The 27,080-nt window shown below is 43.5% G+C and overlaps 1 protein-coding gene across 1 annotated transcript; it reads right to left on the bottom strand.

Annotated features, from left to right (window-relative positions):
• Positions 1 to 11: 11 nt before the first annotated feature.
• Positions 12 to 26,282, bottom strand: EXO5 (exonuclease 5). Its single transcript, XM_068270213.1, has 6 exons — positions 26,064 to 26,282; positions 22,358 to 22,418; positions 15,187 to 15,464; positions 12,448 to 12,552; positions 5,202 to 5,374; positions 12 to 3,965 (listed from the first exon to the last, which is right to left on the bottom strand). The coding sequence occupies exons 1-6, from the start codon at positions 26,221 to 26,223 to the stop codon at positions 3,504 to 3,506; spliced, it is 1,239 nt and encodes a 412-aa protein (XP_068126314.1). The 5' UTR covers positions 26,224 to 26,282; the 3' UTR covers positions 12 to 3,503.
• Positions 26,283 to 27,080: the final 798 nt, after the last annotated feature.

Genomic DNA, 27,080 nt, shown 5'->3' with positions numbered 1-27,080 from the left:
GACTAATCACATTCCAGAATCAGAATTTATTTCACCAAGTACAACATGAGTTTTACATGGAATTATTTTTGGCACATACAGGGTCGGTGATGGTGCAGTAAATAACATACATAAGAATGTACGTACAGTAGAAATAACCATACAATAGCATGTGCATAGAAAAGGGGTATACATACCGCAAAGAACATAGTATATATACAACACACAGAACATAGCGGAGAAGGACCAGAGGGGGTAACCATGATTGCTATGCAAGTGAAGCTGCCACAATTTTGGGGCACTGAACTGCTCTGAAGCAGTTCAGATTCCCCGCAGTGTGTCCTAGGGAAGGACAGAGAGAGTGAGAGAAGAGAAAGGGAGAGATAGAAGAGAGAAGGATAGGGAAATAGAGAGAGGAAAGGAGGAAGAAAATAGAGACAGAAAGAGAAAAAAGACAGAGACCAAAAGACCCCCTTCCGGCATGTGGGGCGTAGAGATGGCCCGAAAAGTTCGCCGGCAGACACTTCCTGGCAAATTACCGCTGTTTGCGTTCTCGGCAAACATATGGTGTGTTCGACCCGCTCCTATACATCATCATGGAGCCAAACTTTGACCCCTTAGCTCACAGTCAGCAGACACATGGCAGTAAATCTGCTAGCACCTCCTCCTGAACCACCACCCCCTTATTGCGGTGGCCATTTTGGATTCATTCTCTGCTGGCTGCTGACTGTTAGTGAGAGCAGGGTCAGACTTGCTGCAAGTAGGTAGGGAAAGCATTAGCTAGGCCTGTGTTCTTGTTCCTCACTTGCTGTGAAAGCACCCCAAACAGCCCTTTTGAGGGCAAGTACATCGGTCTCCTGTGTTTTTTTTTGTGTGTGTTTGTGTGACACTCCACAGCCCACTGACACGGAGAGCTGTGCACACTACTGCTATTGTTGCTACACTAAGTTGTACGCACAGTACCACTTCAGTGCATTATTTGTAGGAATGTAATGTGATTTCTGCCCTTTAGGGATTAAAATTCAACTTTGCGTCAACTCCGTAATTTTTGTTGGACTTTTGCCATGGATCCCCCTCCAACATGCCACGGTCCAGGTGTTAGACCCCTTGAAACAACTTTTGTAGGTTTTAAAATTCGCCTGCCCATTGAAGTCTATGGAAGTTCGCATGCTCGCAAATATTTGCAGAAGTTCGTGAAAATTCTATGTTCGCAACATCTCTAGTGGGTGGCCCGACTGCCAGGATTCGGCCTGGTGAGGGAGGAGCAGGACTACTATGAGCTATGCTCGGCAGCAGATATCCTTAGCTGGAGGCTATGCTGGGCTGCATTGGTTGGTGTGCTGCGAGAGGTGACCTTGTGCAGCTTTATTCTAGCTTGTTTCTCTGAAGGTGGTATTCTGGGTTTTCCCTGCCAGGCAGAGAGGATAGCTGCCTAGCACAATTTGCTGGAGGCACTTTCATTTCCACTGGTTGCTGAACTGTTGCATCCTCCAGGTTTCTTGCAGAGCATAGAGGAGCTCTGGCTCTTCTTGAAGTGTCTGGCAGGACTTCCAAGCTTGGGCAGCTTCCCCTTAAGAAAGTTTGGAGTCTCCTTTGGGCTCCCTACAGAAGTGCAGCTTTATTTATCTTCCCTGGCGGCTGACTAATAAAAGGTGCTAGTCATTTTGCCTCCACCCATTCTAAACCTGCACTAAGGTAACTTTATTGTAAAATAAAAAAATATGGTACATTTATCATAAAGGTGGAATTCCCTTTAATGCTTCCCCAGCACATTCCCCCCAGAGTATGTATTACTTGGAGGGAGGCACTGTTAATAGAGATAGTGGATGAGATGCTCGAAATTCCAGGTTTTATGCAAATTGTATGCACCATGAATTGGGACAGGCCTACGAACTTCCCATTTATTCTGATTGGCCAATTCCAGGCTGCATTAAATATGCATTAAACTTGAAAGCAGGCCAGAATGGTTTGCATCTCATTTACCCTATTTGTTAATGTGACAAAGTCAAATAACCCTTTGGACACTCGCACACAAATACTCAAACATAATAAAGGAACCACTATCCCTATAGCTAATTGACAAACAGAAGTTTTAGTTAGTTTGCAAACAATGCATTATTTCATGAAGCCACATATGCCATGTAGAGGGTGCCCTGAATTTTCAACAGATGAGGGGCACACACCTGAGGCCAGTGGCGTAACTAGAGGTGTGCAGGTATGGCTCATGCCATCGGCGCCATGCCTGCCCTATGCCGCCACTCCCCCTCCCCCACCAGACATCAGTGGCAGCAAGAGAGACAGGGAGGGTGCATATACACTACTTGTCCAGTTCACTACAAATGCATAAGTGACCAATGATGTCACTTCCGCATTTGGAGTGCACTGGGCATGCAGTGTTTGCACCTTCTCTTTCAGCGTTTGTCATAGGTGCCATAATACCTAGATACGCCTCTGCCTGAGTCAGACAGTGCAAAATTAACCTCTTAAGGGCGCTACAATATATTCCCACTCACTTTTTAATTAGCTGCAGGGACAGTGGTCCCTTATGTTTGAGTGAGTATTAGTGTGCGAGTGTCCAAAGGTTTAATTGACTTTGCTATTTGATTGGCCACACCTCCTTTAGCACCTCCATCTTAGGCCCAGTGCACACCAAAACCGCTAGCAGATCCTTACAACGCTAGCGAGTTTTAGAGCAGATATCAGAGCGATTCTAGGCATGTTTAGAGACGTTTTCTAAACATGCCTAGCGGTTTTTGGAGCGTTTTTGTGTAGCAGATTACAAATATTGTTACAGTAAAAGCTGTTACTGATCAGCTTCTGTAACAAAAACGCCTGGAAAACCGCTCTGATCTAGCGTTTTCCTGAGCAGTTTGCATTTTTCTTAAACTTTACATTGATGCAGAAATGCTTCTGCAAACTGCACGCGTGCAGCAGGAGGCACGTTTGCGGTTTGCTAAAAACCTCAAACCGCTGGTGTGCACCATTCCATTGAAATGCATTAGCCAAGCGTTTTCACAGGTGGATGCGGTTGGCGGATCGCTGCTAAAACCGCTGTGTGTGCGCTGGGCCTTATATTGTGTCCTTGTTAGGGATGGATTCTGTGCATTTTGTAAATGCTGACAGAATGATGGGCAAGGTATACAGTTAGGCAGGGAACACACTTGCCACAATTGTGCACGTTTTGCTGCAATACGGAAAACACGCTCCGCAGCACATGTAATTAAAGTCAATGAGCTGCTCGAGAATGAGGATATATGTTTTGTGGTCATCAGCAATTCGTAATTGTATTTTCCTCCATGGAGAAAAGAAAACAAAAAAAAAAAAGCAGACATTCTATTGTATTTTGACACCAAATGAAAAACCACGAATGAAAAGGAAAAAACAAAATAAAACCGCAAATGCAGCAAAAAAGAAAAACTGGCTGCGATACCTCAGTGGCAAGTGTGTTCCCTGGCGAAGACTGGTGTATTATAATAAACATAATTTATTCTGTCAGGTTTTAAATAGATGACCAATTTAATTCTTCATTTGAATCTCTTTGTCATTGTCCTATATAGCCGAGGTGTATTCCTCCTCCACTCACATATGTCAGCAAAGTCACACATTCTGCACTTCCAGGCATCTTCTATATCGACTCCCTGGATGTCCCTCTGTCCCTTCCAGTAGGATAAATAAAATGTCACTTGCTCCATGACACTCTCTTCTTTAAAGGTCACTGTGTCAAAGCCCAAAAAGGAGCTGTCCCCCTGATAGCAATATTCCAGCTTCAAGCTGTCAATCCTAGGAAGTTCGGAGAAAGTCAGGTTCAGGAAGGTCAGCTCCAGGACGTCTCTGAGCGTGGTCACAGTGAGACCACATTTAATGGCATGCTCCTTCACATCCGCCCCCAGCTCCTGCTCTGGCCTCAGATTCTCATGCTGCATGACAGCGTCTGCTTGTAGAACTCCACTCACCATGCCATCAAACAGCAGCTTGTACAGGCAAACCTGAAAGACACGGTTAGGTACAATGTAAACTAGTTTCTAAACTTTGAATCTAATTAGAAAAATTATTATTACCATATTTTTTGGACCTGCAAGCGGGACCATGGCTCAATCACTGGGGCCGAACCATGGTCCCGCCCGCGAGACCATTGGCTCCAAGAAAGGGAGCTGTGGGTGGCCAGATTGGTAGATGGCTTCCTGAAGCTACGACATGTTCGGCTACTTCTTGCTGATCAGGAGTGACGTACACACCAAAATGATGCAGGGGGACAAATAAGGACGACACGGGGGGAGTGGCCTGCACCCATCACTACCCTACTTCTGCAGCCTCAGGGCACCCTTGGCTTCTTACGCAGGGACTGCTGCACTATAGAGTACATATTGTCCTGGTGCCGTGCAGTTCGGCGCGGGGCGAGCCGAATGACAGCTCTCCCTACTGCTGCAAAACTCCCTAGTGGCATTAAATAATATTCCCCCTTCGAGTTGAGGGAGATGTAATTCGGGGTCTGGAAATTCGGAGCCCCGAATTACCACTATGCGCCCCGTGCAGCATTACATTGCAGCTACATTGCTGCTGGGGTGCCCAGTCTTGGCGCCGCACACCGAGATAACCTGCTTGTATTTGTAGGGGGACACCTGACACCAGCACGAATATATGTATTATTTGGACTAATTGAAGCAATCAACTCTCCCCCCCCCCCACACACACACACACTAGGTACTAGTTGTACTAGGTGATCATTGAGATGCAATTTTATTTCCAGGCTTGATGCAAATTGAATTGCAATCTGTATGCAGCTTGGAACTGGGCCAATTTCAAAGCTCCAAGCAAACTGCAACCAAATATAAAGTCAGAAATATTTGCAATTCATTGATCTTTTTCTGCAGGATTTTTAAGAATACACTGAATTCATGTCTCTCACTACTCGTCCCTCAAAAGGAGCTCAGAACCTAATGTCCCTACTATTGTCCAAGGCCAATTTGGGGTGAAGCCAATGAACTGACAAGAGAGGCATACAGGTAGCTTCATTGTAGACTTCCTTTATAAATAATAATAATAATAATAAAATGTACTTTACAGGGCTTTGGGCAGACACTCTGATAATACCTGAATTATTGATTTATGAGGAGCATGCTTATCAGGTAGTGGCTGGATAGTGTATTTTTACACTTTGACTTATGCTGTATTATTAAAACAAAAATAAAATATCAAAAGATGCAAGAAATACGGAAGATTACCTGCAATTCGTGGCTTTTCTTCTGAGCCAATCGCGGGAGTGTTGGAGTTGCTCGCGTTTTCAGCTCTCTCAGTTCCAGCTCACCTTTGGAGGAGTACCCCAATTCATCGATCACTCCCACCACCATAATACCGTCCAGTTCTCTGAAGACAGGAAACTCACGGATGCGCCCACCTGGAGGAAGAATACCAAGTAAAATGCCAAACCAGGTATATGCTGACTGAACATAGCATTTTCACATGCTGACAACAGCACACAAAGGTACTTGCTTACTGCTCAGGTATCAAATATTTGCAACGGATGCCATGAAATAGAAGACTTCAAACCTAGCCACAAGAAACTACAGCGGAACCTTAGTTTGTGAGTATAATTAGTTCTGGAAACATGCTTGTAACCCTAACACTCACATCAAAGTGATTTTCCCCATAATTATTGGAAACTCAGATGATTCATTCCACAATTCAAAAACATTTCTAAAAAAAAATAAATTAATGGCCAGGGGCCAAATCGCCATCGCCAACATGTTGTGTGTGTGCCTCTGCATGCTTTAATACAGTTCTTCTGCTGAAGCCATTTGTGTGCCGTCTCCAATTTTGTGTACCAAATCGCCATTCTTGAGCATGCTTTTAGTGAAATTACAAAAACAAGAAACTCATTTTTTTTTTGCTGATTGCCAATAGATACACTACTGGCAATGACATTTTGTCAAATAAAACATTTCCATGGGAAATAACCCATATACCGTTTGCAGTTAGCACAGTGAAAGCTGCTAATTAGTGGCTATTACTGCTGCTGGCCCTTGCATGTGGCACTGCAGCCTGCGGGCCGCATGGAATAAACCAGGGCTGTGGAGTCGGTCCAAAAATCCACCGACTCCGACTCCTCAGTTTAGGATTCCACCGACTCCGACTCCACGACTCCTCTAATTTGCATATTACAATTTTGTTGATTAAAAGTATGTAACATGAAATTCGTCTCTTAACTGCCAACGCTTAGGAATTTTACAAGACAACTGAAGTGAGAAGGATATGTAGACTACTATATTTATTCCATTTAGACTAAAACTAGTCCTTGGTAAGAGTACTTGTAAAAGGTACAACGAACATCTATCAAGTGTGGGTGCATGTAAGAATGATGTGCAGGTACTCTGCAGGGGAATGAGGAGATTGTAAACAGACAACACCTCTGTGTTCAATGTGCACAGCATTCTCAGTGGATTCCCTGCAGCTCTGTGGGGAGTGCATATGTAGAGTATAGTACTACTGTGTAACAAAGTAAACCTGAGACAGATGAAATTAAAGTTTTATACATACCTGGGGCTTCCTCCAGTCGCCTTCAGGATAATCAGTCCCTTGTTGTCCTCCTCCACCACCTGGATCTTGTGCTATGAGTCCAGGTACTTGAGTCAGTCAAGCGTAGTGCGCATGCACACACTCCGCCGCCAGGAGCATACTACACCTGTGCAGCACTATTGCGCAGGTGCAGAATGTTCCTGGCTGTGGGAGCGGGGTGCGGCCGGACAGCGCTGACTGGCTGAATTACCAGGACTCATAGCAGAAGATCCGGGTGGTGGAGGACAGTGAGGGACTGATTAGCCTGAAGGGGGCTGGAGGAAGCCCCAGGTATGTATAAAACTTTACTTTTCATCCGTCTCAGTTACCCTTTAATTTGTAGTCACCAAACCAAATTTTAATAACATATCAAATTATTTTATTTCATCAGCAAAGGGAGTGCATACATTTGCATAAATCAGCATCAATGCAGAATTATTTCCATCTCGTTGACCATCTCTATTAGTGACATAGCTACACATCAGGCTTTATTCTTACAGCATAGATGTTATTTAGTATATATAAGAGATTCCTGTGTACACATCATATATACAGTCACAATCAGATATGTATATCTGACCTTAAAAATACGGGAACTGCTTTATTGAAGCAGCACAAGTAACTAATTTTGATTGGTTTCTTTCATCTTTGTGGACTAAGCACAGCTATTACTGTATATATACTGTATATATACATTATTTTTAATGACTATTATCTGAGAAATAGAACATTTTATCATATTTTCTATTTTAATTACAGTTACAAATTCATTAGGAGTCAGAGTCGGTGCATTTTTTCCCGACTCCAACTCCGACTCCAGGCACCCAAAATTGCCCGACTCCACGACTCCGACTCCGACTCCACAGCCCTGGAATAAACTGTACAGAGCTTTGAGGGCCACCAAAAATGGGACAGCGAGCATATGGCCCTCGGGCCAGACTTTGGACATGCCTGATTTAATACAAAGTACTATACTAAGTAAAAGTGCATACAGTAAAACAAATTAATTGGCTGCTGAAAAAAAGAGAATGAAGGTTATTGTGTAGGATGATTTTTACTATAACCAACACAATCATTGCTGTCTGTTGGCTCACCACTTATTTTACTCATCCAATGACAGTTGCTTTTGCCTCCCTTTCAGGATTTCTCAGTCCCTACACTCAGATTAAGCACAATTCTTCAGCGTCAAACAAAGAAAGCACCATCAGCTCAGTTGTGACGACGTGGCATGCCTATGCGTATTATACATACTGTGCTTGTATATCAAGAAGTTGCTTGCTTATCAAGTCAAAACTGAATAAAAATGTTGGTCTTGCAAAGCTCTTGAAAACGGAGTAAAGGTAGCCACAAATCTAGATCTCTGATCAAAATTCGATAAGAGAGAGATCTGTCAGCTGCCCATACACCGCAAGCCGATTCCCAATAAATTTCATGCTGAAATCAGCCTTGTGATGCCACATCCGACCGCCTCGCCACTTTCCCCCGAATGATAAGTGTCCCCCCAGTGTCCTGTGCATGTTATACATTACCTGTCCATGACCTCCGCTTGTCCTCCACTGCACCAGCACACTATTCTTCATACACGTGCGCCACATGGTAACCTAATAACGTGGCTGCGTGTATGACGTCAATAGGCACGCCCTTACTAGGAAACCACGTGAAGCAGCTTGTATGTAGAGCGGAATGGGCCAGTAGCAGTGAGGGCCGTGGACAGGTAATGTAGAACATGCACGCAGCACCGGACACTTAACATTAGGGGGGACAGTGTCGGGGGTTTTGTTGCGTTTGTCCCAAAATTACACGTCGTTACTGCCGAGCACCTGATCGAGCAAGTCGGCCCAACATCTTGCAGCATGCGCAATTGACTATGCAACCAATTTCAGGACCGAAATTGGTCACATTGTCGGTCAGGCATGCACTTAGCGCGCACCGATTTTCATCTGATTTGATTTTAAACCCGGATGGTCGATCGGCCACCAAGTCGCATGATGTATGGCCAGCTTTGCTTTCAATCCAAGGTTTTATTGTACAGCACTGCGATACATTTCATTTAGCAATTTGCAAAAGAACAGAAAACCCTTTAATAGACAGCACCACTCTTAGATTAGTGAAAAATTATAAATCAATCTTTATTCAGTAGTATGACAATAAACACCTTATTATGATTCAAAAGGTAAAATTTAAAATGCAATACCATAAAAATCTTGATACCAATGGTAACCAGATTGCTTAATAATATACTAACCTATACCACTAATGTTACCTCTGTATATACAGTGGCTTGCAAAAGTATTCAGCCCCCTTGAAGTTTTTCACATTTTGTCACATTACTGCCACAAACATGAATCAATGTTATTGGAATTCCACATGAAAGACCAATACAAAGTGGTGTACACGTGAGAAGTGGAATGAGAATCATGCATTCCAAACATTTTTTTTTTTTTTTTTAAATAACTGCAAAGTGGGGTGTGCGTAATTATTCAGCCCCCTGAGTCCATACTTTGTAGAACCACCTTTTGCTGCAATTACAGCTGCCAGTCTTTTAGGGCATGTCTCTACCAGCTTTGCACATCTAGAGACTGAAATCCTTCCCTATTCTTCTTTGCAAAACAACTCCAGCTTAGTCAGATTATGAACAGCAGTTTTCAGATTTTGCCACAGATTCTCGATTGGATTTAGATCTGGACTTTGGCAGGGCCATTTTAACCATGGATATGTTTTGTTTTAAACCATTCCATTGTTGCCCTGGCTTTATGTTTAGGGTTGTTGTCCTGCTGGAAGGTGAACCTCCACCCCAGTCTCAAGTCTTTTGCAGACTCCAAGAGGTTTTCTTCCAAGATTGCCCTATATTTGGCTCCATCCATCTTCCCATCAACTCTGACCAGCTTCCCTGTCCCTGCTGAAGAGAAGCACCCCCCGAGCATGATGCTGCCACCACCATTACTGCCAGTGGGGATGGTGTGTTCAGAGTGATGTGTAGTGTTAGCTTTCCACCACACATAGCGTTTTGCATTTTGGCCAAAAAGTTCCATTTTGGTCTCATCTGACCAGAGCACCTTCTTCCACATGTTTGCCTTGTCCCCCACATGGCTTGTGGCAAACTGCAAACGAGACTTGTTATGCTTTTCTATTAACAATGGCTTTCTTCTTGCCACTCTTTTATAAAGGCCAACTTTGTGCAGTGCACGACTAATAGTTGCCCTATGGACAGATTCCCCCACCTAAGCTGTAGATCTCTGCAGCTTGTCCAGAGTCACCATGGGCCTCTTGACTGCATTTCTGATCAGCGCTCTCCTTGTTTGGCCTGTGAGTTTAGGTGGACGGCTTTGTCTTGGTAGGTTTACAGTTGTGCCATACTCCTTCCATTTCTGAATGATCACTTGAACAGTGCTCCGTGGGATGTTCAAGGCTTTGGAAATCTTTTTGTAGCCTAAGCCTGCTTTAAATTTCTCAATAACTTGATCCCTGACCTGTCTTGTATGTTCTTTGGACTTCATGGTGTTGTTGCTCCCAATATTCACTTAGACAACCTCTGAGGCAGAGCAGCTGTATTTGTACTGACATTAGATTACACACAGGTGCACTCTATTTAGTCATTAGCACTCATCAGGCAATGTCTATGGGCAACTGCTCTCAGACCAAAGGGGGCTGAATAATTACGCACACCACACTTTGCAGTTATTTATTTGTAAAAAATGTTTGGAATAATGTATGATTTTCGTTCCACTTCTCACGTATACACCACTTTATATTGGTCTTTCACGTGGCATTCCAATAAAATTAATTCATGTTTGTGGCAGTAATGTGACAAAATGTGGAAAACTTCAAGGGGGCCGAATACTTTTGCAAGCCACTGTACAAACCACGCATGGAATTGATGAGTCCCTGTGCTGGTTTGAACCCTGGTTCAGAAAAATAAAGTGACCAGTAATTCATGCGCAATTAGTTCAAATCCAGATTATGCAGTGATCAATGAATTATTGTGATACACACTAGAAAAGGAATACAATACCATCAATAACTTAGTAAAGTGCAAATACACAAACAAAAATATGCATAAATGTCAAGTTTGAAAGAGTAACTGTCAGGCAGTCTCTATTTTTATCTGGTAAACAAGTAATAAGGATGCTAACCAGGCAATCCAAAAGTTAAAAAACACTCATTTTTCTTCTCCATAAAACATCATTCCCCAGTTGCCCTGGCTCTTATTTGGTACATCTGCCACACAAAGGAAGTTTCAGGGCATGCTGGGTTTTCTTTTTTTCTTCTTTACTTTCCCCTCAGACTTAACTAATGCAGCCTTATTGGCTGAAAACCCTTTCCCTCCTATTTTCACCCCCACACCTCTGTTCTTCTCTGATTGGCCAATATTTCTCAAAGCACTTTCTACCTCAGAGCTGGGTGTGAGTGTCTGAAGACTGGGAGGAGGGTGGGCAATGATACACAGACAGAGTAAGGGAGGCAATTATGTCAGGATTGGCTTTAAGATAGACACAGACAAAATGGAAAATCCTAAGAAGGATTTTCTCTTTTTTTTTACTATAGAAAAATCAGTCAAATCAAAATGTGGACAGTGCAATACATATGTTATGTAAGTAGTATTGTGGGTGTAACCCTGCTTTTTCAAGGAGGCCATATTTCAGTTTGCAACACAGTTTTCAAAATTAAGAAGTAAACAATTAGCACTGCCACCAAAGAGGTGTAATTATTATTATTATTTTTTTTTTTTTTGCGCAAGACAGTAAACCAGATACTGGAAATTCATTTATCAGCCCAGGATTCTGAGCTGTGCCGTATCTGTTAGTAAAAAAGTTTCTTACCGCTTTCAGTATACAGTATTAACCACTTTGTCCTCTTTGACGTATAAAAACGTCAAGGAGGACATGCGCGCTCCCGCGGCCGATCGCACGCGTGCACGCGCACTCCCGGCCGCGGATTCGGTAGCCCAGGAATCAATGAATCGGGCTATGGTGCCCGATCACTGAGTCCTCTCCCCTGCAGAAAAAGCGACAGCTTCTCTCGGACGCTTCGCTTTTTCTGAGTCTATGTCCCTCTAAGCGTACATTGTACACTTAGAGTGACTTCATGTAAACAAACTCTTGTGGCCAAAGATTAAAACTACATCTAAAAGTAAAAAAAAAATTACACTACCCACATTTTTCCCTAAATAAAACCCTACTTACTTCCCACCCTCCCAAAAATACCCACATAAAATGTTTAATAAAAAAAAAAAAAAAAACATTACCATAAAAAAAAAAAAAACCACAAATATTTACCTAAGGGTCTAAACTATTTAAATATCTATGTAAAGATGAAATATTTCTGTATATATATATATATATATATATATATATATATATATATATATATATATATATATATATATATATATTTTTTTTTTTTTTATAAGCTTGTAAATAGTGATGGATGCAAAACGGGAAAAATGCTCTTTTATTTCCAAATAAAATATTGTCGCCATACATTGTGATAGGGACATAATTTAAACGGTGAAATAACCATGACAAATGGGCAATTACAATACGTGGGTTTTAATTATGGAGGCATGTATTATTTTAAAACTATAATGGCCAAAAACTGAGAAATAATGAATTTTTTCAGTTTTTTTCTTATTCTTACTGTCAAAATGCATTTACAGTAAGGTAGCTCTTAGCAAAATGTACCCCCCAAAGAAAGCCTAATTGGTGGTGGAAAAAACAAGATATAGATCAGTTCATTGTGATAAGTAGTGAAAAAGTTATAGGCGAATAAATGGGAGGTGAACATTGCTCGGATGCATACAGTGAAAATGACTGAGAGCTTAAGTGGTTAAAAAATGGTATTTGCATATTTTTTCCCATTATGGTTCCACAACAACTGTACATTTTACTAAGCATTTACTAAACATTATAAACTTACCTGACTGCAAAACTGGAATCATAGCCAAAATATTCAGACACTTCAATGCCCAGGAGTCCTCACGGCTCTGTGTGGTCACTGGCACAACATCATGTACTTCTAGCTCTGAGACACATGAACAAAATGACCAATCAGTAGGTAGCAGTTATGACAGTTTTTGGGCAACAGGTGTTACAAGAGCACTTCTGTCTATCTTGAAGGGCACTTGTAGTGCCTGGACAATGTACTAGTTAAGGGCTCTGCCTCTGACACCCTAGATCAAGGTTCAAATCTCGGCTCTTCCTGTTCAGTAAGCCAGCACCTATTCAGTGAGGAGACCTTGGGCAAGACTCCCTAACACTGCTACTGCCTAGTAACTGCAGCTCTGGCGCTTTGAGTCCGCCATGAGAAAAGCACAATATATAGGTTACTTGCCTTGTCACTTATCATGGGGAAGCAAGCAATCTGGGGGAGATTTATTATAGCATACATGAGTGCCCATGTCTGCTAAAGAACAGATGGTATAAATGATCCGCCGATTAGGTTATGGCTAATTGTTCCCTTACATCTACACTGATAGCCATTGAGTGGCCAAAACCATCGGCTATTGCATTTGACTGGTTCAATTTGAATAAAATCATCATAAAAATCAACTCAAAATTAGCATCTCTATTCTGCATGCACAAACTTTGAAGTGAGTTGAAAGTAAACTGATGAAAAACAATTGTATCTATCCTCCTACGCCTAAAAAAAGGACTTTTTTGGGGTATGCCCAGTTTTATTTTATTTTTAAACCTGTAAAAACAGGTTATTGGAAATGTTTTCTTGGCAGTCTTTCAGTGTCCCAAGCTAAAATATAGGAGCTATTGACTTATTTTATGTCTCCCCTGCACTCAAGAAGTGGTTTCTCCAGGAAAGAGTTGTATGGCTGTGATTCCTTACCCAGTGTTACTCTAAAGTTCAACTAGGGGTCATCTGGAGAGAAACTGTCACTTGCTTACCTGAATGTTTAACTCTTTCAGGCAGAAAAGGGGTAGGGGTAGGAACACAGCCTAGTTATTGGTATGCCTAGCACTGTACATATATCTGTACACAGTATTGAAGCAGAGTTTACATTTGGCGAAGCTGAAATTCAATAGCCTATTACAGGCTGTTTGCAATCTTCCCACATGGTACAGAGTGAGTTCACACTGTGTGCCCTGCTGAATGTGAATGCACTGCCAATATAATTGTATGGGCGTGTTCACACCTCTGCGTTGTAACAGATCACGTTATACAATTGAACTTTCTACAGCACACCACTGAATAATGTGCATGTTACATAGCAATTCTTTATGGTATGAAAAAAATAACATGCATATTATAATAAGCAGAGCACGCATCTTGTTATGCCCACATTGTAGCGTGGGAGTTACGCAATGCACGCAGTGTGAACTTAGACTTAGCACTTGTGATTCATCATCCAATGGGGCTATTGTTTACAAAATCAAGGTTAGGATCATTAATAAATAAACTAAACCAAATCAAATATGACACAATGAACACGGTAGCTATGCGTGAAATGTGAGGTTCTGTTGCCTAAAGAGATCTTTCATGATTGCATGGGGTGATAATTATCTGGCTATTCCTGCACAGATGTGCTTGTTGAGCTCTCAATCAATCAGCAAGTTCTGACTTATGGAGAGGAAAGAGGAGCAGGAGGAGAGTTGCTGCCAGACACTACCAAGAACTGCAACAGCAGTAAGCGGAGGTAGGTCTAACCTAGAGAAAAGCTGCAGAGGTAAACATCAGAGGAAGCATGTACAGGCCGGAAGTGCTTCTTCCTTCTCTCCTGTACATTATAGGAAATGTCCACTACAAAGTTAGAGGTAGTTGCTGTAACGTTAGATGATAAAACAAGCTATTTGTATGTATACATCTATAAAACACATTCAAATAGGATACAGAAATTACCTATGCATTCTCTTTAAAGCGGACCTGAACTCAGAACTTCCTCCTTGCTCTAAAAGATAAGCCACAGCATAATAACCTTAAAAAAAAAAATTCTACAAGTCATAGAACCCACCCAAAAAAAAAAGAAACCCTGAAGTGTTAAAGGGCCTCGAACAGAGACATAATAGAAATCTGCACTTACCAGCCCACCATAGCCCGGCGAAGTCCCTTTGGAATCATCTAGGCCCCCTCCTTGGTCCCTCTGGTGGCTCTGTTAGGTACGCAACTTTGTCCACGTGTAAATGCGCGGCCTGTCCATGCACCCGGGTTAATCAAGCACACTTCGCCGTTAGCATCCTGCGTGGTTCAGTCTTTCGAGCACTGTGCATGCGCGAGACGCTTATGGATGCGTGATCGAGCTGGGTGAGGACAGGCCATACAAATGCAGTTGCGCACGACTTCAGCCTAAGTCACACACCTGAGGGGACCCAAAGGACACAGAGGTACCTCGCAGGCTACAGGGGGCTGGAGGAAACCCCAGGTAAGTTCAGATTTCTATTTTATGTCTCTGCTTAGGGTCCCTTTAACTTCCTGGATATTTCTGGGAGCACAGAAAGGGTTAACCTTCAGTGTTTACATATCGTCACAGGATCCTCAGCACATCACAGCCCTGATTTACACTTGCTGATAATGGCTAATTAGACAGGTTGATCTCCCTAAACGCACACAGAGAAAACATTTTAGCAACTATAGGTGTTTTTATTGTATGCTGTGCAAGAGTTTGGGTCCCGCTTTAAAGTGAACTCAACCATGCCAGAATAGCCTTACCCCTGGCCAAGTGTATACTAGATCCTTCATTGATTATGGCCCTGCTTTCTGGTCGGTGAACTGTTGGCTGCTCAATTTTATACACCATTTGTTGCTCACACCAGATCTGATTGCAAATGTCTGTTACGGCCAAGTGCTTCATGGAATATTTCTCAAGCGGAGTTGGTGATTTTTGCTTTCTTTTCCTCTGGGCACTGTCTGATGGAACAGGGTTTTCTGCACTGTTTAATCCCATATGATGACTATGATGACCTTGTTCAGCTCCTGTACTCACATCACTGCAAAAATAAAAAAAAATAAAGAATGAAAAGCTAATTGACAGATTGCTTGAACAATAATGACTCAACAAAGAGTTCACCACTGTAGCAAGCAGGTCTCATTTCAGAAGTCAAGGATACAATGTCATTGTCAATTCTTTATTCATTTTTGTTGCACAGCAGAAAAAGCATGTTATGTGGGGTTTGGTTTAACACAGACAACCAGATTGGTAGATGAAGTGCAAAATGGTTCTTTTTCTTTTCTTTGGGGGGAGCTCAAGGGCCCTTTTTCACTACAGCGTTTGCTGAATCGCAAAACGCTAGTGATTTTCAAATGGCTACGGTTTGCTTTTCAACATAGGAATCGCGGTAGGTTATTTCCACTACCGCGATTCGTTTTCTACTTAATCGTGATTGCGCCGCTATTATTGCCGCGATTTTGCTATGCAGTGCATACCATAGCAAAATCGCGATCGCAAACGTCGGGAAATTGCCGGGAAATTTTTAACTTTTGCTGAATCGCAATCGCTAGCGTTTAGCGCGAACGCTAGCAATTGCTAGTGGAAAAGGGCCCTTAGAGAATTCCTTTTTAAATTACATTTTTGTAGTTCTAACCCAAATACAGAATGCAAAAGTGGAAAAAAAATCATGTGCATTGATTGCCTGATGTTATAATGCAGGCATCATCATGGTTCAAATAACAATTGTCATTAACCCTTTAGGCCTGGAACCCACTGCAAAACGCAATCGCTATCGCTTTGTATGAGCAGTTTGTAAGCGATTTCATGAGCGGTTTAGGGAGCGATTTTAAAAAGTGTATCATTTTGCCAGCGGTTGTGTAGCGATTAGCATTTTAAAGTCTGATTGGTCCTTTCAATTAATTTTCATTTTGTTACAGTGTGCAGTAACTTCAACACGCTAGCAAAATCGCTCCCTGCAGGTTTTGATGAGCGATTACGCCATTGATTATATACTTTACATTGAAGCGCAAACGCTAACAAAATGCTGCATGTCCTGCGTTTGCGATTTTGCTAATCACAATCGCTTCTGTGGAATATGCACCATCCATTTACATTAGCAGAGCGGTTTGGTAAATCGCTAGCCATTGATCACGCTCCCTAAACGCTCAAAAAAGCGCTCTAGTGGGTTCCAGCCCTTAAAGAGACTCCGTAACAAAAATTGCATCCTGTTTTTTATCATCCTACAAGTTTCAAAAGCTATTCTAATGTGTTCTGGCTTACTGCAGCACTTTGTACTATCACTGTCTCTGTAATAAATCAACTTATCTTTCCCCTGTCAGACTTGTCAGCCTGTGTCTGGAAGGCTGCCAAGTTCTTCAGTGTTGTGGTTCTGCTATGAATTCACCTTTCCAGGCCCCTCTCTGCACACTGCCTGTGTGTTATTTAGGATTAGAGCAGCTTCTCTCTTCTCGTTTATCTTTTACAAGCTGGATAAATCGTCCTCTGAGCTGGCTGGGCTTTCACATACTGAGGAATTACAAACAAGGGCAAAGCTGTTTGCAGGAAGAAAAGAGCAGCCTGAAACACCAGTGCATGGGGGAAAGAAACACACAAATGATCTCTTGAGATTCAAAAGGAAGGGTGTATACAGCCTGCTTGTGTATGGATGTATTTTCTATGTGTGGACATACTGTACATCAACCTGCTTCCTGTTTTGGTGGCCATTTTGTTTGTTTACAAACAAACTTTTTAAAACTGTTTTTAACCACTTCACCACTGAGGGGTTTTACCCCCTGACCACCAGAGCAATTTTCACCTTTCAGCGCTCCTTCCATTCATTCGTCTATAACTTTATCATTACTTATCGCAATGAAATGAACTATATCTTGTTTTTTCCGCCACCAATTAGGCTTTCTTTAGGTGGGACATTATGCCAAGAATTATTTTTTTCTAAATGTGTTTTAATGGGAAAATAGGAAAAATGTGGGGAAAAAAAAAATATTTTTCAGTTTTCGGCCATTATAGTTTTTAAATAATGCATGCTACTGTAATTAAAACCCATGAAATGTATGTGCCCTTTTGTCCCGGTTATAAAACCGTTTAAATTATGTCCCTATCACAATGTTTGGCGCCAATATTTCATTTGGAAATAAAGGTGCATTTTTTTCAGTTTTGCGTCCATCCCTAATTACAAGCCCATAGTTTATAAAGTAACAGTGTTATACCCTCTTGACTTAAATATTTAAAAAGTTCAGTCCCTAAGGTAACTAATTATGTATTTTTTTTAATTGTAAATTTTTGAATTTTTTTTTAATTACAAAAAAAAAAAAAAATGGGGAGTGTGGGAGGTAATGAGTTAATTTTGTGTGTAAAAGTCATTTATTTGTATGTGAAAAATGTGTAGGGTGTAGTTTACTATTTGGCCACAAGATGGCCACAGTAACTTTTTGCTTTATTGCGACCTCCAAGCCTCCTTCCGGAAGCTAGGAGGAAGAATAAGGAGGCTGGACACGTGAGTTTCTTCTCACAATGATCGCGCTGCCCATAGGAGAGCAGCGGGTCATTGTGGGGCTTAGATCAACGAACGGGAATGGATTTTCCCGTTCATTGATCTCCGGGCGAGCGGGCGGCGGCGGTTTTACTAGCGGCGGGCGGCGTGTTTACGAGCGGGAGCGCGGACAGCGTCGGGAACGCGGAAAGTACGTGTTTCTCCGTCCCTGGTTTTTAAAGGATGGAAAAAGGGGCGGAGAAATACGTACGCGCGGGGGTAAAGTGGTTAACCACTTTTAATGCGGCGAGGAGCGGCGAAATTGTGACAGAGGGTAATAGGAGATGTCCCCTAACGCACTGGTGTGTTTACTTTTGAGCGATTTTAACAATACAGATTCTCTTTAAAGTGGACCTGAATTCTTGCACAGGGCAGAAGGGGAACAGAAAGAAATGCAATCTGTATGTATTTAGAGAGTTTAGCCTGTTTAATTTCCCCTCGTTTGTGTCTAATCACAGGTTGTAAAACATGATCTCTCCCGTGTCACATGACTGCCATGGAAGAGATGGCAGATAAGCTCATTTGCAAGCACAGGCTGTTAACAATATGTCTGCCTCCATGAATCAGGAAAAGAGTGAAACAGTGCAGATTTATTTTAGGATTTGTATCAGCTGTAACAAAGAAATGTTTTTGTTTAAAGGTTATTATGCTGTAGTGTACCTTTTAGAGCAGAGAGGACGTTCTGAGTTCAGGTCCGCTTTAAAGAAAATCTGGGCTATGACCAATATGGTGGATATCATATTGATCTTTTAGGCTGATATTAGAACTGTGAAAAGCATTGCAGTGCACTGCTAAAAACTAGATTCATATGAACCTGCAGCAGAGTGCGTCGACAGGGCCATATGCAATGGCACCGCCCACCCCTGCACAGTGACATATTTCCTGCAGGACAGGAAGTACATCACTGGAATTCCTAGCTTCCCTGTCGTATTTGCGTCGTTCCACACATGTTGCCGCGGAAGTTGCACGGTAACATGCTGTTGACTGTTGTAGCGGGTCGAGAACTTGCAGCGTGACGCGGTCAGTGTACTGGGCCCCATACACTTTCCTTGCTGTTGCATTATCCTGCGTTCAGAAAAGGTAACAAAATGCAAAGAAAGTGGCTGAGTGTAAAAGGGGCCTTAAAAATATACCTGAAGAGAGATTTAGAAAATAAATACTTATCTCAGTAGCTGGAAGCCATCTCGATGGTCCAGAGGCCTCCTGGATGCTTGTTGATCCCACCATTCCAAAGGTGGCACATCTAGCTACTATAATGGGGAGGGAGCACATCTGGATACTAAACTGGGGAGGAAGGGGTTGGGGCACATCTCTCTACTATACAGGAAAGGGACAGCTGGCTAATAAACTGAGGAGAGAGGGGGGTGTCATGATATAGCAGATAGTTATGATGTTGGGATAATATAGAAGCCATATTTTCACATTTTCTGTCTGCTGTGTATCTTTCAGAGGTGTATGTTAAGCGGCCACTCTGGCAGCTGGCTTCAGGCAATTGGTCACCTGGCTGGTGGAAACTGAATGCTAATGTGATTGTTTGTATGGCAGTGTGAGTGTAACAAACGGGGCAGCTGCGGCGAACAGCACCACCGCCGCAGCTGCCTCCATGGCGCTCCCCGTCCTCTCGGCGTCAAGGACGCCGAGGACGGAATGTTTGTTCTCTCAAGGGTTCACCGTCTCACGTGGGCGCGCACAGACAAGACCTTTATGCAAAGAGGAGGCTCGTCAGCTGACCTGCTGGTCAGCTGACATCAGAGGAGCCTCACGGCGCCCAGGATTGGCTGGCTGCAGGGGGCGTGCCAGTGAGGTCTCCTCTGCTTCTTAAGCCTCCGGGCTTCATTCAGACACTGTCTGCTGTCGTGAATACTTCTTGTGTTAGCGCTCAGACCTTAGACTAGATCCCAGGTGTTGAAACCAAGGACTTCACACCTAGACTAGGAATTGTTATATTGTATTGATTACCTTTGTATGACTCTGGCTAAACTCTGACTCTGATCTCGTTTACTGATTCTGTACTTCTGCCTCAAAGTTTCTGAACCCCTGCCTGATTACCGATTACTCTTCTGCCTCACGATTCTGTTCTGATACTGTCCTCTCTGTTGCCGACCCTTGCCTGTCTGACCATTCTACTCACCAGTGGGCCCTCGCCACTGGTGAGGTGTTAGCTTCTCCATCTCCTCTGGTGAAGTTATTTGCTAGTGACTAGTTGTACCTCCGGCTCCTAGCCTGCAATACAGTCTGAATTGCCTGCTCCTCAGGTGATCATTAGTCACAGTACTGTCTGTATCTCCTGCCTTTCAGGCTGCAATACAGTCTCAATCACCTGCCCCTCAGGTGATCTCTAGGCTGTAGTACTGTCTGAATCACCCGCTCCTCGGGAGGTTCTATCTCTTTAGTCTTAGTATCTCCAGCTTGCTGGGGTTGGTACTCTAGCTCACGGGCAGTGTGCTGATAGTACCTCACCAGCCCCTCTGGTGAGGTCTCGCCAAACTATTAAAGTTATTGTACTCTAGCAGACGGTCAGTATACCGATAGTACCTCACCAGCCCCTCTGGTGAGGTCTCGCCAAACTATTAAAGTTACGGTTACACCAAGCACTATACACTCAGCTCCTTGCGTTACTATACTGGTATTATTGGTGATTCTGCAGATCACACATAATCAGGTATAGCGTCTGCATTATTGGTGATTCTGCAGATCATCAAATAATCAGACATCTGAGCTGTGACACTCTACCATTACAGTGAGGTACATTAGCATTCAGTTCCTCTGGAAGCAGAGAGCTGCTAATTAGCAGCCATTTGGCAAAGGATAGTCTGTGTCTGCATGGCCTTTGAACTCTGTGTATATGTAGACAGCCCCATTGTCCCAATATACAAATCAGGACCAACTGAGTCTGGGAACTTCAAAGGCTAACAGGAAACCCTTAATCAGAAGTCTTTTGATGTGTGTGTTAAACTACAATTTTACCTGTGGAAATTAGATCTATGGGGAGATGGGAAATATCTGCAAAGTTCAAGGTGGGACAGGAAAGCTTTGAAGTTGCATATCACAGCCAGAAAGGATATGACAAACGTTCTGTGTGAACAATCTGGGAAATTGCATTAGTTTTGGGACTGAACATTAAATGCCCCAGGCCACAAAACGGCCTATAAAAACCAGCATAGGATAGTCACAACTTGTAGTTCCCTGGAGATAGCAAAGACGCTAGAACTGCCCTGACTACTGGCCAGACCACGTTCTCCCGCAAACAACGTTCAGACCTCGTATTGGTAACGTTATTCCCATTTTATTTTTAAGCAAACTGTCTTATTGTGTATCTTTGTAACTTTCACTTTGTTTTTGTAAATCTTTTGTATATATTATTTTCTGCATTGCTGCACTTTTTTTCTGGAATATTAAATCTTTATTTAATAAGTTTGACTTCTGATGTACTAAACTAGCTCATAGCCTAGAAAGAGACTGCAGTGTAACTTGCGTTACAAGTTCAGTGCCTGATTGTGCCTTGCTACTGTACGATTGTATTGTGTGTGTGTGTGGCATTCCCATGTTTGGCCTAAGCACAAAGCTGACCCAAATACGAAAATGCGGACTGCGTGCAGATCACTCGACAGCAGAGTGGGAATCGAAGTGTCTAGCAGCAGCTAGTGGTGGCAGTGAGAAGTGCTTTGAGGGGCGACAGCCTTGTTGTAGCTTGAATAAGGCTGCTTCCCGCTTGATCTGGTCAAACTCACAGTCGGGAACCGTATCTGCAGGCGTGCCGCGGGGCCGGTTCCTGACGGGGAACATCTGGCTGGCTACTATACTCGGGAGAGAAGGCCACATTGAGCTACTATACTGGGGAGGTAGGGTGCAAGGAAGGAGGAACACATCTTGCTACTATACTGGGAAGGAGGGCACTGGCTGGCTGGCTACTTAACTGTGGAGAGGGGAGCACACTGTACTGTCTACTACACTGGGGGGAAAGGAGTTACATCGGACTATTGTAATGGGGAGGAAGGGAGTGAGGGAGGCGTTAGGCACATCTGGCTACTAAACTGGGAGAGAGGGCACAGCTGGTTATTATACTGGAGATGGAGCTAATACCAAAAGCATGTTTGCTACGTATACTGGGGCAGGCACAGTTTGGGGGAGGTAGGGGGTGCAGCTTGGAATGTCCACCTCTAGTGCTGGAGAAACAATCCCTGGCCCTGCAGTCACAGAAAGGGAGAGAGATCTGAGGTTGCTGGCTACTGGTTCCTACTCATATTACAGATACACAAACCAGGTTGCTGGAAGATCTCATCACACTAAACAACACAGATGTTCATTTAGCAGAATTGCACACCCCTCCCCCCAGTTCACCCTTTGTGCTGAATGGGGCATAAAGAAATACCAGTCTCTGTCATTTAAAACAAATCTTTGCGTACCTTTTCCCACAATTGTCATGTATTATTTCCAAGCCTTCTTTCTTTGCTGAACAAGTATCACCTGTGAATAAATAAAAAAAAATAGTTCTGCACAGAATCTCAATTTTTTTATTTTTTTAACTCGACTTGAATTCACAGTAATAGGTTGTACTGAAAAAGTTTTCTAATTCAAAACTTCCTGTAAAACACCCCCTTATTTATAGAATATAAATGTAGCACGTTTACAGCTTTATATCTACTTTATTATTAGGATTTATATAGCACCGACATCTTCCACAGTGCTGTACAGAGTATATTGTCTTGTCACTAACTGTCCCTCAGAGGAGCTTACAATCTAATCCCTACCATAGTCATGTGTCTATGTATGTATTGTATAGTGTAAGTATCTGGACAATTTAGGGGGAAGCCAATTAACGTATCTGTATGTTTTTGGTATATGAAAAGAAACCCACACAGACACAGGGACCTGACTGGGATTTGAACCGGGGACCCAGCGCTAGGCCACTTTTTCAAATTTATGACATGAACAAAGCATACCTAAACTGGAAAAAAAAGATACTTACCTCAATAGAGGGAAGCCTTTGCATATTTCAGAGGCTCTTACTGATCTTCTTACACCCCACCGCCCTAACGCTTAGACCCTTTGAACGTTTGACAACATAGTCGCCTGTGCAGTACGGCCATGTTCATACATGGAGGGAAGAGTAGCCATGAAGAAGAAAGTCCATGCAAGCAGCAGAGGGTCCAGGAGGATCACAAATATCTAGATTACCTCCTCCTGCATGTCCGGATGCAGCTGTCCCTTCCGTTCCCCATCCCTCTTACCGCCCAAGCTTTTTGGAAGTTCCTCCAAGCAGTACAGAGCGATTCTGATCTTCACTGACGTGGATTCTGAACTGCACATGCACAGTGAAAGAAAGTGCTCGTGGTCAAGCGCTTACTTCCACTGTGCACATGCAGTTTGGAACTTGCCCCTACGCAGTTCTAAATCACGCAGTGCTGTTTGGAGCAATTTCCAGGAAAGTGTTCGACAGAAGGATCCCATTAAATAATTAGAAGACCGGGCATGGTGAACAGGAGGGACCCTGAGGACATTGAGCGGCGCTAGTCTAGCTTAGGGGACCCAGCAGGAAACCTCATAGAGAGCAGTTCTCCATCACAGCACCCTCTACAGCAGAAAGCATTGTGCTTGGCCGAAAAACGTGGGCGCAGTTTACTACAACCTAGCAGTGTGAGAGGGTGCCATCCACCCAATCACTTAGGGGAGGTTTCCTGCTCGATCTCCTACTAATGCCCAACGAGCAGCAGCTGGGCACTAAAGAGGTAATCTAGCTCAACATGGGCTTCATTCATTGTTATTCCTCCTTTATTCCTCCTCCAGCTTTAATTATGGCACGTGCAGGTGTGCATTGACGTATTTACGGTTCTTTTATACAGGTAGCTAACAGCCATTCTCTTGCACCTGCCGGGTGCACATTAGCGCTCACTATCGACGATAGACAGGTGCCACCCTGCATACATGTAAACATGGTGCCGGTAAAATGGCTCACAGCTCTCCTACACAAGTCCCGGCGGCGTTAATTACTATTCCCATGGATGGATAGTGGGGAAAGACATAATTCGGCTGCCAGCTGAATTACACTGTTTTTAATGTAATTTGGGCTCTGTCTTTTGCCAGCACCCCAAATTACCTTCTGTGTGCCACTATAGCCGTAATTCACATTACAGCCTATGGTGGAGCACAGTGCACCCAAATTTCCCGGCGCCCATTTGTTCAATTTTGCCACCCCCACCCACGGAGACGCATCTGAGCGTGGCACAGAACTCTGTTATTGGGTAACACCATCACGTGTCAAGCGATGATACTTGTGGTGTTACAAATGCTGCTATTCAGCTGCATTTTCATTGCCCCCAAATGGTGCTCTTGGGTGACAGACAGAACGCTGCACAACAAGCTCGCAGTTCAGTCTACCTTCTGAAAAAGGTAGTGCAGTGTAGTACACTACCATTTGCCCTACCTCTCGAGCCTGCTGTCTGGGTGTCACCCTGGACTCTGCACTCTCCTTCACCCCACACATCCAAGACCTCACTAATGCTGGGTACACACTGAGATTTTCTGGCCGATTTATTGTCAGATCGATTATTTCCAACATGTCCGATTTGCTTTCCGAGCATTTTCTGATTGATTTCCATTCACTTCAATAGGAAACCGGTCAGAAAATGCTCGGAAATCGATCGAAAAGCAGATCGGACATGTCGGAAATAATCGATCTGACAAAGAAAATCTCATAGTGTGTACCCAGCATAAGTCCTGCAACTTCCACCTCTGTAACATCTGCAAGATCCGCCCTTTCCTGACCTCTGCCACCACCTAACTCCTCATCCATGCCCTCATAATTTCCTGCTTTAACTACTGCATTGCCCTTCTATCTGGTCTCCCCATGACCCGAACAGCCCCGCTGCAGTTCATCATGAATGTGGCAGCCAGAATTATCCACTCCTCCAATCGCTCCACCACAGGGGCTCCCCTCTGCAAATCCCTCCACTGACTTCCTATCCAGTCCAGAATCAGATTCAAGATACTGTGCCTGGCCTACAAATCTGTCCACAAAACCTGCCCAACCTACATTTCCGATCTTACTCAGAGGTACAGACCTAGCCACTCACCCCGCTCCTCCAATGCACTTTGCTTGACTGCCCCCCGCATCACCCTGTCCCATGCACGACTCCAGAACTTCTCAAGAGCAGCTCCAACACTATGGAACTCCCTACCTCCCCCCATTAATAATAATTCCTTTTTTTGTATAGAGCTTTTCTCCTGTCGGACTCAAAGCAATTGCGAGGCAGCCACTAGAGCGCACTCAGTAGGCATTAGCAGCGTTAGGGAGTCTTGCCCAAAGAACTGACTGAATAGGTGCTGGCTTACTGAACAGGCAGTGCCAAGATTCAAACCCAGGCCTCCTGTGTCAGAGGCGGAGCCCTTAACCATTACACTATCCAGCCACCGAAGCCACATTAGGGCTGCGTCCTCATTCAACATCTTCAAAAACGCTCTCAAAATTCACCTTTTCACTCCCCATCCCCTTCTTGCACCTCTGACACTGTAGTTCATTGGCAGGTTTTGGTGCATCATATCAATTGTTATTTATAGAGTGCTTGGGGGTCCCCATTGTAAAACTTGCATCTGGGCCCACAGCTCCTTAGCTACACCACTGGCAAATATTGTCTGTAACCGTTATTTACAGCGCTGTGTAAGATGTTGGCATTATATACAATAAATAATAAATAAATAGTAACAGCACATCAAGGAACAGCAGAAAAAAATATGACAATATCATTTTGTTGCATTTTATAGGTTTGGTGGTTTGGAGACAAACATGGAATTCCAGAGAGAAAAAAAAAATCTTTTTAGCAAAGACAATGGCCTCAATTCACTAAGCTTAACTCCTGTCTTTAATTACTCTTCTGAGCTGTTTTACAGTTATCACCATGGTGATATAATTGTGATAACTGTAAAACAGCTCAGAAGAGTTATTAAAGACAGGTGTTAAGTTTAGTGAATTGAGGCCATTATAAACATAAAGCAAATGCGCCTTCTTCCTTCTTCATTCCCAGGCAGTACAGAGATGCGAGGACGCTGCATTTAGTGCTACCGCAGACTCCGCCCACAGATGGATGACCACGCCCGCTCCGTGGCGTCACTCACCGCTCTCTGCAGCGTCTTGCAGGCTCAGCAGCTCGGAGTCGCTGATGTCCGAGAAGCCGCTGCCGCCGTCCTCCTCCAATCGGCAGCCTTCCTCATCAGCCACACACGTGCAGCCCTCACCCCCCGATCCCGCGCCCTGTGGAGCGCCTCCGCCCGACATTGCACTCGTCCTCTCCTGTTGTTGTTATGCGTTTCAGCAGACCTTTCCCGCCCACTGCTTTGTAGCTATGGAAGTCATGTGGGAGAAACGTAGTCATGTGACACAAGCAGTTTCCAGGCCCGCCTTCTATACTGTTAACCCCATCATGACAGTGTGCTCCTCTGACTGCCTTTTGTGGAATGCTTGAGCAGTGTATGTGTAGATCAGGCAGCAGTATCTTACAGTACACACTTTGCAGACCAGGAGGTGAGAATTTTAAAGAGGAACTAGTAAAAAGAACAGTGTTTGTTTTTTTTACCATATTAATTTATAGTTATTATTATTATTATTAGTCAGTGTTTGCCCATTGTAAAATCTCTTTCCTTTCCCTCATTTACACTCATTGGTGGCAACATCTTTAGTCCTGCCAGGTGATCTGTATGGAATGTTCGTTACTGAGCGTTCTTTGCACAGAGCGAGATATTGCTTGGTTGGCAGTTGGAAAAAAAGCCATTATTTCCCAGAATGCAACAAAGTTCACAGACAGCAAACTGTGAGGACCATGGTCATGAGATTACACTCTGGGAGGGGTTTCACCACAATATCAGCCATACAGATCCCCTTGATAGTAGAGCCTTCCTGGTCCTCGGTCTGTCCCGTCGTTCCAGCAATGTTCCCCATTTCAGTTATTTAACTTGCTAAGTTGAATACCTCTTTGGCATTCCTCAGGCAGTTTTGGGAAGTACTTCTGAAGACAAGTGGATCAGTACTGCACATATGTGAGTCCGGGCTCACGCAAGCACTGTATGGATGCGTCTGTCGGAAGCACTCCCTGGAAAACTTCTGAAAGCTTCAATAAGGAATGAAATGATGGATCT

The sequence above is a fragment of the Hyperolius riggenbachi genome, chromosome 2 (assembly GCF_040937935.1).
Source record: "Hyperolius riggenbachi isolate aHypRig1 chromosome 2, aHypRig1.pri, whole genome shotgun sequence".
Lineage (NCBI taxonomy): Eukaryota > Metazoa > Chordata > Amphibia > Anura > Hyperoliidae > Hyperolius > Hyperolius riggenbachi.
This window is presented reverse-complemented; position numbering and strand designations above follow the sequence as displayed.